This window comes from Peromyscus californicus, unplaced genomic scaffold (genome assembly GCF_007827085.1).
Source record: "Peromyscus californicus insignis strain IS unplaced genomic scaffold, ASM782708v3 Scaffold_7__1_contigs__length_154581171, whole genome shotgun sequence".
NCBI lineage: Eukaryota > Metazoa > Chordata > Mammalia > Rodentia > Cricetidae > Peromyscus > Peromyscus californicus.
Window position 1 is genome coordinate 42,872,174 of NW_026294595.1, and position 17,113 is coordinate 42,889,286.

Genomic DNA, 17,113 nt, shown 5'->3' on the forward strand with positions numbered 1-17,113 from the left:
GGAAGGCAAAGCCAGTTCATTTCTCTGAATACTGATTATACCGTAAATCGAATGCAGATTCACTATGATGCTACTGCATTGTGATGAAGTGAAAAGCGGAAAGTGGGAGCCTCTTATTTTTGTATCTCTAAGAGCGGTATCTAAGATTCCCCTGTAGCCTGGAACTTGATATAAGGCTTACCATCCTTAGCAGGCTTAATTATACCTTCACACCACAGACCATCACTTTCCTGTGGCTCCCCCCAGAAGAAATAACACCAGAGCTCATGTAAGTGCCAAAAAAGTCTAACGAAGGCCATATTTGGAAAACCCTGAAGTTTTCATGAAATTACCTAAGTGAAGAAGTTACGGCAGCCTCATTTTTACGTTTTGTGAGAACTATAGATATAGCTGAAAATATGAGTCACATACTTGGCAAAGACGCCAAGAATTCCTGTGATACTAATCACAAAATTGTCTTTATATTCCTTACCTCCTGAAGTCCCTTATCACATTTTGAATTTCCTGCAATGTCAAAAAGGAAAAGGGGCCATTATCTTGCCATGTGCTGGTAATGGTTACAGCACTTGTTATTTTAGAGAAGACTCTTACTCCCTTACGATGCCCTAGCTGTGTTCTGTAAATTCTGTTTCACGTGTTGTGTTTTCTCTTTCAGACCTTTATAGTATTGAATAAAGGGAAGGCCATCTCCCGGTTCAGTGCCACCTCCGCCCTGTACATCCTCACTCCCTTCAACCCCATTAGAAAATTAGCTATTAAGATTTTGGTACATTCATATCCTTTTAGTATTGTGGTCATATAAATGGTACTTTCTCTTTGATTTAATTATAAAGTTGAGGTCTTTTCAAGAATATGTGTGGCTTTGTTACCCTAGCTCTTCCTTTTCTTCTGCAGTAAGCCTGTGGCAAGGGGAGGACAGCGGGTAAGTAACACACTCTTCTATCTTCTAAGCAGCTTCTTTCTTTTCTGTTTCCTTCCCGACCACTTGCTACCTCCAAGACTTCCTTCATTTTAACTAGACTGCAAGGATAGCCTTTCATGCCTTCAGGTTTTACAGTGTTATATTGGAACAGTTTCCATGCATTAATTTTCCTCAGTGATTTATCATTTAAATCAAACAGAGGCACAGAATCTGTGCTGTGTATTTTGCGTCTTTTTGGTCAGAATTGTACAAATTTCTCTTGCTATGTTAGTGCTTGTAAACTCTGAGTTCATGGGGATTTGCCAGTGTGTTTCTAGGTACACTGGACTTCCCAATGGTTTTCCAGTATTCCCCAATGACATTTGTACTGACTTTCTCCTCACCCCCTCTTTTGACCACTTGCCCCCGTGTTTTATTCACAAGTTTAAGTCTGTTTGTCTGTATCTACTCAACTGTAGTCTTTATTCTCCCTATCGAAGGACATGATTCCTAGAAGCAGGATGGGAGAACTTGATGGGTAACAGTGATTTGACTTAGTCCTTGAAGTTGAACCCAGTAGCTGGAATGAGAGGTTTTATTCTAGGCAAAAGCAGCAGTCTGGCTGAGAGTCAGGCCTGGAAAAGCAAAGAAGCAAAGACTTGAAAGACCAGAGCTGTGCTGGGGAGAATGAGAAACGGGAGCACATAGAAGCCTCGAGGTGAAGAGTTGTGTGTTTCAGAAACCCAACACAAGTGGAAAAAAAGGAAATACAGCTAAGTTTCTATTAGCACAAACTCTTTCTTTGTTTGGTTTTTGGTTTTTGAAACTGGGTCTCGCTGTGTAGTCCTAGAACTCAGGCTGTCCTGGAACTCACATTTAGAACAGACTGGCCTTGGACTCACAGAGATTCACCTACTTCTGCCTCCTGAGTGTTGGCATTAAAGGTGTGTACCACCATGCCCAGCCCAAGACAAACTCTTAAATGTTTCACTACCTTATTTATTTATTTATTCATTTGGTGTGTGTGTGTGTGTGTGTGTGTGTGTGTGTGTGTGTGTGTACACTTGTGTGCACATGTACCTGCCATTGCATACATTTAGAAGTCAGAGGACAACTTGAAGGAGTCAGTTCTCTCTACCACGTGGGTCCAAGAAACTGACTTCATATCATCAGATTTGGTGGAAAGTATCTTTATCCACTAAGTCATCTACTACTCTAAAATTATTTTTATGTGTGTGGTGGTGTGTGTGAGGTGCCATGGTGCATATGTGGAGGACAGAGGACAACTTTGTGATATCAATTCTTATCCTCCACGTTTATGTTAGTTTTGGGGTTCTAATTCAGGTTGACTGTTTTTTAGGGCAGGTACTTGATTCACAGGAGCATTTCACAGGCCCTAACAAGACAAATACTAAGTTAGAGAGAGTCATGACTTGAAATTTTTGATATAGTCATACCAGGACCTGGATTTAAGGCTTACATCGTAAAAATCTCACCACCACCACTGGTAGCAGATGTGGAAGATGGTTTGAATCACATAAAGTAAGAAATTTGAAAATGGGATAAGCCTGATGCTGGGTACCTGTCTCAGGTACCATTTGGATGGCTATAAAACATGTCCCCAAAATTTGCCTGGAAATGTGACTAGTTATGTGTTTAGAAATGTATTACTGTGAATGTTTTTTTTTTTTTTTTTTTTTACCCTGGTGGATTTCTTCTCCAGTGTTCTTACAGATATCATCAACATGTTTTTCTTTGATCTTTATATTTAAGGTTTTAAAATTTACTATGTGTACCTTAAGTCAACAAAATTTCCTTCCACCTGTCCCAGTAAGAGAATCTAGTTACATATGGAAAACGTCTTTGAGTTAGCATTAGAAAAGAAAAATAAGTTTGTGATCTCTATCTTGGTCCCTGAGTTTAAAACTATGTTCTTTTATGTGTCAAGCTTTTAAAATCTGTGCACTGCATAAATATATTTGTAGGCTATTCATTGTATTTCAAACAACTATGTTTCATTTTTGTAAACATAATTTATTTATGAAATTATGACCATCCATCTAGTAGATGCAGATAGGATATGCACTAAGGAAAATAATGACTTAGAAAGATAAAACTGGAAAATTTGATATGAAACAGGTAGAAAAAAAAAGACCCAAATGGAAGAGAAAATCAGCTTTGTCCTCCCTCTGATGGAAGAAGTGGTAGCCCTTATAAAAAAGTATGAGTAGCCTTTGTATAAAAGAATGAGGCAGCATTTTGTTTTGGAATGTAAGGAGATCATGTCTTCTATAGAACAGTTCATAAAAGCTATCATCCTCACTTTATGAAAGTCCTTGAAAGTTATGAATCACAGGAGACAGCCCCAGTGGAGACATTCCCCACTTGTAGTTTTCAAGTTTGGACAGAGAATCTGGGTGTCAGAGACATTGCTTCTATTAGGAGCTCTCTGGAGATTCAGATAATACTCAGTTTTGCCTTTTATCATAAGGAACGCACAGTTATCAATAGGGCCAGCAGGCTGATAAATTAAAGCTGGAGCAAGCCAATCTATTAAGGTTGCTAAAATGAACTCATGTTTCAGTTTTAAAATTTGTTTACATTTATTGATTTGTGGGAGAGAGATTTGCACTTATAAGAAGGCAACAGTGTGGAGGTGAGGCCGACAGGTAGAGGTAGACCTTCCTCTCCTTCCACCATGTGGATGCTGGGGATCAAACTCAGGTCTTCAGGTTTGGTGGCCAGCTCTTTTACCCTCTTTTACCTACTGAGCCGTCTGACCAGCCTCAAGATGAACTCTTGACACTCCTGGAGCCTTTTAAACGATGCAGAGTCACAGATCCCCCCCCCCCCCCCCCCCCGCCCCGGAAGTAAATTAAATATAAGTTTACTCTCTCATTTCCTGAATTAAAATGTTATGTTTTAAATGTACCATCTTGGAGTAGGGATATAAGATGAAGCAAGGCAAGTGGGCTCATAATAAATGCAGACAAGCCCTTCTGTCTTTTGGTGACATGGTAAGAACTGAGCAGAGATCCCACTAAACAAGATATATGTGATGCTAAAATTTCTGGCTGGTTTTTTACAGTGGCTCTGTGCTTCACTCCACACAACGTGAAGCTCTAGACTCAAGCCTTGGTTTTGTGGTTCCCATAGCAATGCCTTTGCTGTACAGTAAAATGCTTGGGGACGGCCATAGGACAGTAGTTGACTATGGTTGAGAGATTCAGAGAGTCATCAAATTTAGATGTATATTGCAGGAGGGTTGACAGTTTCCAGAGAAACTAAATGTGGGCTATAATGTAGTAAGAGAAGCTTACTATGTACTTACTCTGGATGAGAAGGAAACTGGAGTTCCTGTGTACTAAGCCTAGAACGTCTCCGAGTACAACAATCTGTAGACAAATCAACTGCTTGTTTTTCAGCATCCATATTTGAGACATCTGTTAGATATTAGGGGAGGTACTGAGGCGTTCCATATATATGTAAATCTGAAATCCAGAAAGGGCCGAGCTAGAGAAATAACTTTGGGAGATGTTATTGTGTGGATGTCATATATGGTCATGACACCAGAATAAACCACTAAAATCCTGAGATATACCACAACTAACACTGAACTGTCCATCATTCACAAAGGGTAGGAGAATGAAAATTATTGGGTTAAGGATCAGAAACCAAGACTCCAATCTTGCCTCTGAGATTTATTTACTTAGTATATGTTGTTGATCACATTATAGGTTATTTTTTTATCTCAGTTTATCCGTTTGTAAAACTGTAGCCATAGTATGTAAATCATAATAGTAAATGCATTGTTGGCTCTGGTGGTACACGCCTGTAACCCAAGTGCTCAGAGCCAGATGCAGATGGCCCAAAAGTTCAAGGCTATCCTCAGCTACAATGTGAGATCAGTGACAGCCTGAGCTCCATGACAGGCTGTTACAAGAAAAACAGAGTGTATGACAAGTACCTAATACCAGGATCCATGACCAGCACTTAGGAAGTACTTGAGAAAGAGTACTTAGGATAGCGGCTGTTAGGAGCAGCTATAAATCGAGCTGCAATGGCTACAGCATCCACAAAAAGAAATCCTCCCATTATCTACATATTTCTGAAAGAATTCTGAATGCATCACTACTCTGCTCCAACTTGTCCTTGGAAAGAAAAGGTGCATATTCCACCAGCATTTAAAGCTTGAAATGACCACCACACATACAATCCCTCCAATCATCTCACTTTTTTGATGAGAAATGCAGCTGAGAGGTTTTTAATGCTTGGTCTTTATCTAAGATGTTTTTTCCTCTCTCCCTGTCTCTTTTTGTGTGTGTGTCTCTCTCTCTGTCTCTGTCTCTGTGTGACTGCATTTCTGTGTCTCTGTATGTCTGTGTCTCTGTGTCTGTCTCTTTGTCTGTCTGTCTCTGTCTATCTCTGTCTCTCTCTCTCTCTCTGTCTCTCTCTGTCTCTGTCTCTCTCTGTCTCATTCTCTCTCTCTCATTCTCTCTCTCTCTCCCTCTCTAGGCTCTCACTATGTAGTCCAGACTTGACTGGAACTTCCTGCTGGTGCTCAGACTTGCAGGTGCTTCAGTTATAGCTATGAACCAGCAGACCCAGATTTCTGAATGTACACTGTCAGTACTGGGGCTCAAAGTTAAAACAGTCATTCCTTCTCAGCCAAGTGATATTGCATTTTTCTTTCAATGGAAGAGAACTGATTTTGGAACCCAGATACAATATATTGGGGTATCAGCCATGCTCATCTCTATATTTTTAAATGTTCTTTTCACTGACTCCAATTATTGTATTTATGTGATATTTATGCAGACTTTAAAAAAATCAGTTTTATATATAAAAGAATGATACAGCTCTGTAGAAAAGAGAGTGATTCAACATAGCAACATCCCTTTCTTATGTCTTTAATAAGCAAAGGTTATGGCCTAACTATGTACCAACAAGTATTCACATGAAGTGTTAGTAGTAATAGCCAAACGAATGGAAACACATGAACTATGAACCAATGGCTGAGGGGGCCCCCAACTGGATCAGGCCCTCTGAATGGGTGAGACAGTCGATTGGCTTGATCTGTTTGGGAGGCATCCAGGCAGTGGGACCAGGTCCTGTGCTCATTGCATGAGTTGGCTGTTTGAAACCTGGGGCTTATACAGGGTTGCTTGGCTCGGCCTGCGAGGAGGGGACTGGACCTGCCTGGACTGAGTCTACCAGGTTGATCTCAGTCCTCAGGGGAGGCTTTGCCCTGAAGGAGGTGGGAATGGGGGGTAGGCTGGGGGGGAAGGGGAGGAGGGCAGGAGGGGGGAGAACAAGGGAATCTGTGGCTGATATATAGAACTGAATTGTATTGTAAAATAAAATTAAATTAAATTAAAAAAAGAAAAAAAAGAAAAAAAGAGTTAGTAGTATATGACATTGTATACACACACACATACACACACACACACACACACACACACACACATATATATATATATATATATATATATATATGACATAAATCAGAATTTTTCCTGGCTCAGAAATATGCTCATATATCAAAAGAGACCTACCTCACTGTTTAATCTCCACATTCAAGTTAGAAACTAATAACATGAAACATTTTTCTACCTATAGATTATATGTAAGTTTTTTAAATTCCTCGAACTTCTCTGGACATACACAAGACTACAGTGCTTTAGACCAGAACAGTCTCCTCTTCCTTGAGAGCAACAACAATAACAAAAATACTCCATATCTAATAACCCAAATTATTAGTGGTATTAAAATAGCTGATAATTATCTTAGCAGACAGCGACTGTATCTATCTTATGAGAAAAGTGTTGATACAATCATCCACATTAATATAATAAAACTGAACTTGCTGCTACATTTTTGCTACTGGTTCACACTGAATCACACCACTTGTGATGCCTACATGGCTAGTAAAGGATGAATCTGACCCTTGAGTGCTGGGCTTGAAGCTGGGGCTGTCCTCCTGGGCACAGAGATGGGGCTGTCAATGCTCCTTGTCAAAAGCTATACAATCATTTTCAATATAAGCTTTAAAAAAGTTTTTCCTTACCATGTATATAGAGAGAGTATTTAAAATTTGCCAACTGATGAGTTGGTATCTATCAATAGGTCCAACTACTTTTATTAACACTTGGTACAAAGAAACCAATAATCAAAAAGATTGCTTTTTCCTAATATGATACAGATTAGTCTGCTTGTATTTTATTTTATATAGCCAAGCTGTTATATGGAAGTATTGTTTCAAGATAAGTTGGACTTTTGAAAAATATAGTCTAGTTTATCTATTGAGAAAATCATATAGGATGTGTGTATTTCACTTCTAATTTTAGATCTTAAATATGTGCCTTGATGTGCAGTTTCATAGTTTTTCAATACATGGCCTAACCAATATAATGTTCATATCTTTATGATGTTTTTAATGTGGTTTAAATTTTGTTGAATTCTACTATTTTAGTCACTCATTAAAATCCAAAAATTTGAAAACTATATGATTGGTGAAATAATAACTGACAATAATTAATAAAGTAGTATAATTTGAAATTTTATATTTGCAAATACATAGCCTGCCAGAAATACCTGAACCTGACTCTATCTCTTATTTTAAAAGGAAAATAATTGTATTTGTTCAGTGTCTATCATGAGTCTTAATTAAAGTACATATTTTGTTATTAAAATGGTAACCATACAATATGAACAACACTGTTTTGAGCATGCTTTATTATCTGTAATTTATGAGAAATTAGTCATTATCTCTATTGTTTATCTTAAAACATATTTTACTTTCTTATATCTAATTAAATTTTCCTGTTGGAAATAGCATTTTATACGTATTATAAGACCATATCTCAGTCCATTATGTGACATTAATTTCATGAGGTTTTAATTTTCACTTTGTGTTTATTCTACATGTTCAAACCTTTAACAGTAAGGAAACTTATATCCATTGTGTATATAGACTTTGACATTAGGTGACTATTATAAGGTAACACAGGTAGACCTGATCAGATCAAGCACTGTTGTGAATATTAAACAGTGTGCATATAAAATGCTCATAACATCCCATGACTTTAAAAAATTAAAAGCTATTGGGATGAAGATAGTACAGAAAGAGCAAAAAGAGCTGAAGACATCTTAGAATCCTGACCTTATGTTAATACATTATATCATCATATAGTGATTATATCATATATAATCATTATATCATATATAGGGTAGTGGGAAGCTGCCAAAATGATCCCAGATACATTCACAAAATCCATTGGTGCAGTGTGTAGAATGGACTAATTCAGGTAGATTATTTCAGAGGAATGCACAATAATGTACAAGTCTTGTTACATGTACTGTTGGTCCTGATGAATATTTGGACAACTCAGTAATAGGGAAATGGAGAGTCATGGACTGAATCCAGATATAGATAATAAGATCAGAAGTGTTCTATTGGAGTTAGATATAGAAGTTTAGGAAGAGAGAGAAATCCTCAAGGCTAAATCATAAGAATACAGAGATTGTAAAGGAGTTATATTCCACTGTAGCAGAGGGAGAGGAAGGCTGTTAGTTCAGTTTGAAAACTCAACGTCTTTCAAAAGGTTTGGAAGAGCCAATGAGATGCCTAAGTATAGATGTCATCTGCACAACTGAGTGAGTGGACCTAGAGAGATGTGTCACCTGGCGAGAAGATTTGGTAGCTGTAAAGACACAGGTGACACCTGCAGCTTGCTGTTGTATCTGGTAGGATGCTGATAGCAGCAGACAGGATGGTGGCTTAGATTTTGTTTCTTTTCAAAAAGGAAAAATGAAAGATTCCAAATGGCACAGAAATACTGTTGCTCCCAAAGCATGAACAATTAATCAGGTAATTGAGGCCTCCTGCTAGCAAAGAGGAAAAGACTTCATGTAAAGGGGAGGGTCCATCTTTTTGGGGCTCAGCTGAACTGCAAGTCAAACAATCACTATATTATAGCTGTAGATTATCCTTTTCAGTGAAACGGCATAAAGATTTTTCATCTTTAGTTGGCAGAATAGCTGGAGGGCTGAAGATGGGATAGGTTTGTAAGAACAAGAAAGATAAACATCTCTTTCAAGAACTTTGGCTGTGAAGTGGAGAAAAGATGTGAAGCCGGAGTTGTGATGAGGGTTGTGGGTTAGAGAGACCCTCTCCCTCAAGATAGGAGAGACATAAGCAAGTTTGTGTTGCTGGGAAGAGGCTAAGGGACACACAAGTTGAGAGAATGCAGAGGTAAGATATTCCTAAAGCATTTGGAAAAGTTAACTGTCCAGAATACGTTTGAAGAGATGGGGATTTCCCCCACTGTAACAGGGGAAAGAGAGCAAGTCCCAAAAGAGAGAGCTTTGCCAATTTGGGGTGGGGAGCAGAATCTGATGTTCTCATTATCTCTCTGTGAAGTAAGAAATGAGATCATCAATTCGCAATGGAAAAGGAGGGAAGAAGAGGATTGGAAATTGAAGGACACAGAGAATGTTTGGAATTATCTTTGTGGGGGGTAGGGAATGCATCCAAGCTGGAACACACAGGACTGTGTTTAGGACCACTGTGGTTAAGGACCATGCATTTCAACTGTTGCCCATCTGCCAAGAAATTATGCATCCTTGCAGGGCCCATAGGGGCTTCTACTTCTTTATACTAATGGTAAACTATCATATGTATGTATCATATGCATATATATATGTACATATATTTCATTGTTTTCTCTTTAAAATTATGTTAGATTGTACTGCCCTCACGTGGCTGATCCCCATCACTCCTTTAGAACTACTCTTAGGTAGAGCATTTGAAGAAGCTGAGAATTAAGCATAAGCCTAAGAACATTATCACTAAAACCAAAAATGTCAGTTATTGCCCTGACTAATGCCTGATATAGGTGAAAGCTGTCTTTTTAAATTAATATAACACTACGCACTCCCTGGCCTTGAACAGGGCCTTTTTGTTTCATAAAAGGGATGAAATGGTTTATATCAAAAAAGAAGCAAGAAGGAATGTGAATACCATTATCCTATATCTGAGATTATTATGATCATGTGTAAGTTCACAAGAAGTGATGTTTATATACAACTGAAGTGTAATTTATGTTAAATGTGAACATCAATCACTTCCATTATTTGACTGTTGATCCTTTTTGTAAAAAGCTTTTTTTCTGCTTGTTTTCATTACTCAAAAGGAATACAAGATGAGTACTGGCCATACATGGGCAATGAGGGAAATAAACCAGAACATTATTATAATCAACGTTTTCTCTGTCTTTTGAGAAATAAAAAGAACTGTTGGCTGAGTATGTGCTCTCTGTAAGGTATAATGAGTTACAGGATATTTAACATGTTTTGCTAGTCTGGTTTTCACAGAAATTCTGTGGTATTTTTTTCTTCCTGTTAAAACCAAGTTGATCAATACTGAAAGAACTTAGTAACTGATTTGACTTAGTTACAAACCTAAGAGATGTCAGCATTATCAGCAGCCATCTTTTCTTACGTTTCTGGGTCTTTTGAACAACTGTTGTAGGTTGTACCTTCTATTTAGAAAGGAACTTTGTGTACAACATTCTCCCAGGGTGACCCTTAGAATAAAGTCATAATGCATTTCACTAGTTCTTTGAATCGTTTTATCAAACGTTTACCACCCCAGTTTATTTATAAAGTGAACTTGCAGTTCTGTTGTTTGGTGGATTCTATCATGAAGAAAATTTACATTGATAAGCTATTCACCAGTCAACTCACTTCTTTGCATTTTCTACTCTTAATTATTGTTTCTTACTACCCTAAAGATAGTTGATGGTTCTTTGAAAGTACATTTTACATGTGGAGTTGAAGTACAAAAATGAGAGGAATTTGTTGATAAAATAATAGGTAGCGTAAGATAAGCATGTTTTAGATTTAGTGTGGATGAAGACAGGGCATGCATGAAAGTGGTATTCTCCTACTGACTTCATTTTCCTTGACAATATATTCTACTTTATTCAATGTGCTCATTATGTGCACAATTCTTACCAACTGTGTATTTATGACCATGAGTAATCCTCCAGACTGGACGAAGAATGTGGAGTAAGTATAAAATCCACGTTTCAAATTATTCACTTAGTATTTCAAGACACTTTCAGTTTCCTTACTACTTTTTTCTAGTCATGTTAAACCAGATGATTTAAATGTATGCCCACCACTGACTTCCTCTGGGACAGTGGGTCTCACACTTCCTAATGCTGTGACCCTTTAATACAGCTCTCTGTATGTTATGGTGATTCCCCAACCATAAAATTATTTTTATTGCTACTTCAGAACTGCAATTTTGCTTCTGTTATGAAACATAATTTAAATATCTGATATGCGAACCCTGTAAAAGGGTTAGTACACACACACACACACACACACACACACACACACACACACACCGTCGCCAAGAGGTAGCGACCTACAATTTGAGAACTGCTGCTCTAGGACAAAGTGTTCAGTGGTTCAAATAGCTGCACTGATTTTTGCCTGTTGATATTTGTGGGCTTTCATCTTCCTTTTGAATTTTACACACTGGAGATCTCTGATATCTATTACATTGCTCATCTAGTGATTAGCATTGATCTGCTGAAATCATACTAAAAGTTGGCTGGTGTAGTTCAGATACTATCATCATACAGACTGGTGGGTTATTTTTTTTTTTTTACATCCTTTAGGTTGAGTAATATGAAAAGCAAAATTCCATTTATTTACAGTCAATAAGAATATCATTTGGAATTTAATGGGTTCATTTTGCCTTAAGTCTTGCCTAAGCACTCTATCAGAAACCAACATGGAGCCTCTCTTCATGTGTGTCATCTAAGTGATCTTTAGGATATGTACAATCAGGGCTTGGGTGTATATCTCAACAGCAGAGTACCTTCTTTACTATGTGTGAGGTCCTGGTTTCAGGTCTGGCACCAAAATATTCTTTAAAAATTAAATAAACGTATGGAAACCACCTACAAAATCTTTAATGTGAACTCGGCTATTTTTCTCAGGTATACTTTTACAGGAATTTATACTTTTGAATCACTTATTAAAATACTCGCAAGGGGCTTTTGTCTAGAAGATTTCACATTTCTACGGGACCCCTGGAATTGGTTGGATTTCACAGTCATTACCTTCGCGTAAGTATTTTTATAATGTTTTCCATCCTGGTAGAGTAAATGCAATTGGAGACTATATTATAGTTCTCAGTTGTTGGCTTCCTACGGCTCATACAGCATTCTTATTAGTTACCATGTGACTTCAGAATGATTTTTCCAATCAAATTATTCAGTTTGGAGAAATTAGGAATGATCCTAATGAATTATATGACTTTAGTTTCAATTAGCTGTAAAGTAATAATAACAATTCCCAAGTAACAGCTCATAGTCGATGGCAATGTCATTCTCCTCTTAATTGGGAAATCTGATGACAACACTTGCTGAAGTTGAAATGGTCTTGACTCAAGACCAACATAGACTTAGATTTCCCAAAATTCTGAATAACTCTGATTTAATCCTACAGGTATGTAACAGAATTTGTAAACCTAGGCAATGTTTCAGCCCTTCGAACTTTCAGAGTCTTGCGAGCTCTGAAAACTATTTCTGTTATCCCAGGTAAGAAGAAAATGGTATAAGGTGGTAGGCTCCTTATATCTCCAACTGTTTTTTGTGTTCTGTCATTGTGTTTGTGTGTGAACTCCCTATTACAGATATGTGACAGAGTTTGTGGACCTGGGCAATGTCTCAGCGTTGAGAACATTCAGAGTTCTCCGAGCATTGAAAACCATTTCAGTCATTCCAGGTGAGAGCTAGGTTAAACACCGAGGCTGACTTTAGCTGTACTGGTGCTCTGCTCACAGCTTTTTGGCAAAAGCCTGGTTGCTTGTTGCATACTGCGAGATGATGATCAAAAGCAGGAACTGACCCATCCTAGTTTGGATAGGTTTGATTACTTGCTTTTGAATGTTGCTTTCTCTCAATTTGTTCTAAATCAGCCTTTGAGTTTAACAAGTTTTGCATGAGGCACTTACAGTAACAGGCTACCTGGTTTGCATCTTACAGCATCAAGCTTTCCGCATAGAAGCTGAAATGTGAGACACGTGGGCCAAGGCAAATTCGATCAATTAGCTCAAAAACGGGCTATTTCTTTAACTGGAGTTCAATGGAAAAGCAAGACAGAGCATGAGCGCTGCATGGGGCTCGGCTTGCAGATGTCTTCCTTATATTGGCCCATTCTCAATTTTTCGAAGTTCAGACAAATCTATACCTTTGTAATTCAGTGGCTTCAAGATTCTTCCCTACTCCTCTACTCATACAGATTTTTCTCCAAAACCAATACAGGGTTAGAGAGTAAGACATCTGCAAATAAAAGCGAACTATTTACATAGGGTTGATCGTCAAGCATGAGTAACACAATCATATCTTTTGCTGTAAGGAGTGAGTGAAAACACATTTGGTTCACTTCCATTTGGTTTTCTAAAGAATGTGTAAGTTCCGCTTTCATTCATTTCCACCAGCTAGCAGGCTTTTCGTGACATTTTTATTCAGCCACAAACATTAAACTAATATCGTTGGCATTCTGCATGACATTTGTATTTTTCAGAACAAGCTCATGATATTTTTGTTGGGAAATTATCTGTTGAATTGGAAGTGATAGTCCCTCCCTCTGGTTTTATTTGCAGGACTGAAGACCATCGTGGGGGCCCTGATCCAGTCGGTGAAGAAGCTGTCTGACGTCATGATCCTCACTGTGTTCTGTCTCAGTGTCTTTGCCCTAATCGGCCTGCAGCTCTTCATGGGCAACCTGAGGAATAAATGCTTGCAGTGGCCCCCAGACAATTCTACCTTTGAAATAAATATCACTTCCTTCTTTAATAACTCATTGGACTGGAATGGTACTGCCTTCAATAGAACAGTGAACATGTTTAACTGGGATGAATACATTGAAGATAAAAGTAAGATATACTCTTGTAGCCATTAAGCTGTTTGGTTCTTAAAATATTAAAAACTGCGCTGTATGTGACAGAAAGCATCTAAAGTTTAGTATAAACCAAATGTCTTAGACTAATTTATAATAACTTCATACATGTACTAAGAATACCAAATTTTATCATTTCTTTTTCCTAATCCAACAAGTGACATGACGAAAGTAGTCATTTCAAAGTATATCATCTATTCCTAAATGAGAGCTGAAAGTGCTACCACATCGTGCTGTATATAATCAAAAATTTTTACCATGTGGGCATTGGGCAGGAGTATTCAAACATCTTAATATGACGTTGGCTAGACTCATTCAGTGCATTATGCTGCAGTGTGTCATTAGGAAGACCTGGAGAGGGGCAGGAAAAATAGTAAATAAAGTGCTTGCCTACCATGCAGCTCAATCCCTAGCACAGCAGAAGCTGAACATGGTAGCATACACCTGTAATACCAGCGTTAAAATGGTAAATGAAAGGTCAGAAGTTCAAGGTTATCCTCAGGCACATAATTAATCCAAGGCTAGCCTGGAATACATAATGATGAAATGATTTGAATCTTTTTGGTTGGCTCAGTCCATATGATCTATCAGGATTGAGAAAACATTTTCCAAGGTGAAATCCAAACTTGTGTACTGATCAGAAAGGTAAACAACCGTGACTTAGTCACTTGGTTACTGATGATTTAATTTTTGTTCCTTTGCATGACTCTTGGTATTAGAGTTATCATTATCATTTGATTTTATTTGAGGCACAGATATTACATCAGATTAATGTTACATTACAACTTATCATTTTCTCTTACTGAAGCTAGTGAGTCTGTCATTTGATGACCTAAGCTCCTCCATGTACTGCTAGATTCGCCGAAAGCCTCTTGATCACCTGCATTCCCTGGGGTTGTTTACTCTCTGATACCCTTCATGGTCAGCACGCTTTTTTAGAAGAATATGAGATTTTACCACAGCTCACTTGATACTACATTTATCAAGTTTACATTCTTATGAAGGTTTTACTTAAAAAGATTCATTGGAAAAAAAATGAGAAATTTTAACAGCCCAATATGAGGTTTTCTACTACTAATAATGTAATAGATGATGAAGAGCTTTGCCCATAAATCTTTTCTCTGCTTCTGTACTGCTACAGATGGATTTCTATTTATAGCGCTTCAGTGGGAGGGGTTGATTGTAGCTGAGAATGCAGAGACATAGTGTCCAATTGCTCTCCTAAGAGGCCACACCACTTCATAGATCCTCCACAGCCAGGCTCAACTCCCTGAACTGAGACCAATATAGATTCTCATCACATCTGAAAATCTTTTGGTAGAGAAAAATAAAAATCAGCACTTTACTGTTCTTTTTTTTCATTTGTTAATTAAAAGTGCAGAGAATTTTTAAGTATGTTTTCTAGCATCAGTGGCACGTTATGTATTTCCCACCATGTGAAATACCTGTTGATGTTTGTACTCATTATTTTACCAGGTGGTAGCGTTTTGAAGGAAGCCATAATGGATTCTTTATTACCAATTGTCTTTCATCAGGAGAAGTCTACTTTCCAGCTTATTTTTTATCTTATGGCTTGTTTGGGGGCCTCAAATTTTTAGGCAACCCAATCATCAATTTAATTTGTACATTTTTATCCTATTTCTGTGTTCATAGAATGCTTCTTAATAAGGGATTAAACAGAATGTTTACATATTTTACCTGTACAACAGTGATATATGTTTTTGGTAGTGTATTGGTAGACTTGCCTTTAAGTTCATAACAATTTAGACTTTTTGTAGTTTGATGGAAAGATCTAAAAATATTTTGTAAAATTATGACCTAGATTTTCCTACATAATCTATTCATGTATTCCTTGAATAAAGGGTTTTAAATACTCTTAAGTATCAACACAATAAATTTTAATGTGTGTGTGTGTGGTTCCTGGGAATATTTTTGAAACTTCTTAAATTTGTATATGTTGTACCTTAAACAAAATAAGTTGCATATATTTAGACAGGTTACACTGTCGGAGCTAAAAGTTTATTTTGCTCATTTCAAAGGGAGAGATCAAGCAAAAACAAACAAACAAAACAAAAATAAAAACAAAAAGCCCAACCAGCCATCATAAGGAGTGAAGAGGCACCTGAGCCCACTCCTCAGAAGAAACTAAATGACAATTGGCAGGAAAAATGTCTGCATCTATTTCGAGTCCAGGCAAAAAGTATTTGGAGTAAAATCTCATTTGCATGCCCACTGAGAAGAAACATGCATTCCTTTACTCTCCTTCTGTCCCAAGCCAGCTGCTTCAATGCTACAGCTTTCTCTTTAAGTGTTCCCCAAACAGTTTGGGTTTGTTTCTGTAATAAATTCTGAACCAAAAATGCTATTATTATTATTATTATTATTATTATTATTATTATTATTATTGCTTATGCAAAGATTTCTTTCTAAAGTAATTTTTTCAAACAGTATTTAGTCATATAGTTGCTTGATACTCAATTCCTATGAAAAAATTCATTTAACCATGACTTTCAATTATTTTTATCTATTTCTTTTATTATAACTAAACATATTTATAAGCTTCCTCGCCTGAACACAATGATTAAATATTTAAAGGCCTTTTAATGAGTCTATCCTTTGCTCTTTAAATAGGTCACTTTTATTTTTTGGAAGGGCAAAATGATGCTCTGCTTTGCGGGAACAGCTCTGATGCAGGGTAAGTTATACTTCTTATTGATGCTCAGTCGACCTCAATAATCTGCCACCTCCCACACACCTGACCCCTACTCACTCCTCATTCAAAGCTCTACATAAATTCTACTTCACACTGACTCACAGAATAGCCAGGGTAAGTGTGGATTCTCACCTCCTTCACACACTCGGAAGTAGCAATTATTTTTCCATACTAGGTCTCATCTAATCTTCCAAACTAGCACAATGGAAAATAGATACTCAGAGAAAATGCATTAAAATTCATAATCGCATACTAGTGTGTGATCATTTATTTAAGCTAATCTGATCTCAGTGGCTTAAGACATGAAATCCCTGAAGATCATGTCACTATCTGAGACACACGGCGACTACATATGCCTACCATATTTCAGCAAAACAAAGCGCATAAAGTAGACTGGGATGTCAGCATAGATTCAAATTCTGACTCTACCATATTTTCTCACTTCTGCTTGCCTTGAGTTTTTTTCCCATGTACAAATGGGGATTGTAATAATTCCATGGATTAAATGTATTAGTGAA

General features: G+C 37.4%; 1 protein-coding gene across 4 annotated transcripts in view; it reads left to right on the forward strand.

Annotated features, from left to right (window-relative positions):
- The window catches only part of Scn2a (sodium voltage-gated channel alpha subunit 2), a 139,361-nt gene that overhangs the window by 48,268 nt on the left and 73,980 nt on the right, over positions 1 to 17,113 (forward strand). For 3 of the 4 annotated variants that reach the window (XM_052725823.1, XM_052725827.1, XM_052725826.1), the window contains exons 3-8: positions 656 to 773; positions 10,882 to 10,972; positions 11,917 to 12,045; positions 12,615 to 12,706; positions 13,587 to 13,859; positions 16,514 to 16,577. In XM_052725823.1, the coding sequence (XP_052581783.1) occupies positions 656 to 773; positions 10,882 to 10,972; positions 11,917 to 12,045; positions 12,615 to 12,706; positions 13,587 to 13,859; positions 16,514 to 16,577 (767 nt within the window). Of the gene's footprint in view, positions 1 to 655; positions 774 to 10,881; positions 10,973 to 11,916; positions 12,046 to 12,427; positions 12,520 to 12,614; positions 12,707 to 13,586; positions 13,860 to 16,513; positions 16,578 to 17,113 lie in introns of all 4 variants that reach the window. The other variant, XM_052725825.1, reaches the window with a different exon arrangement.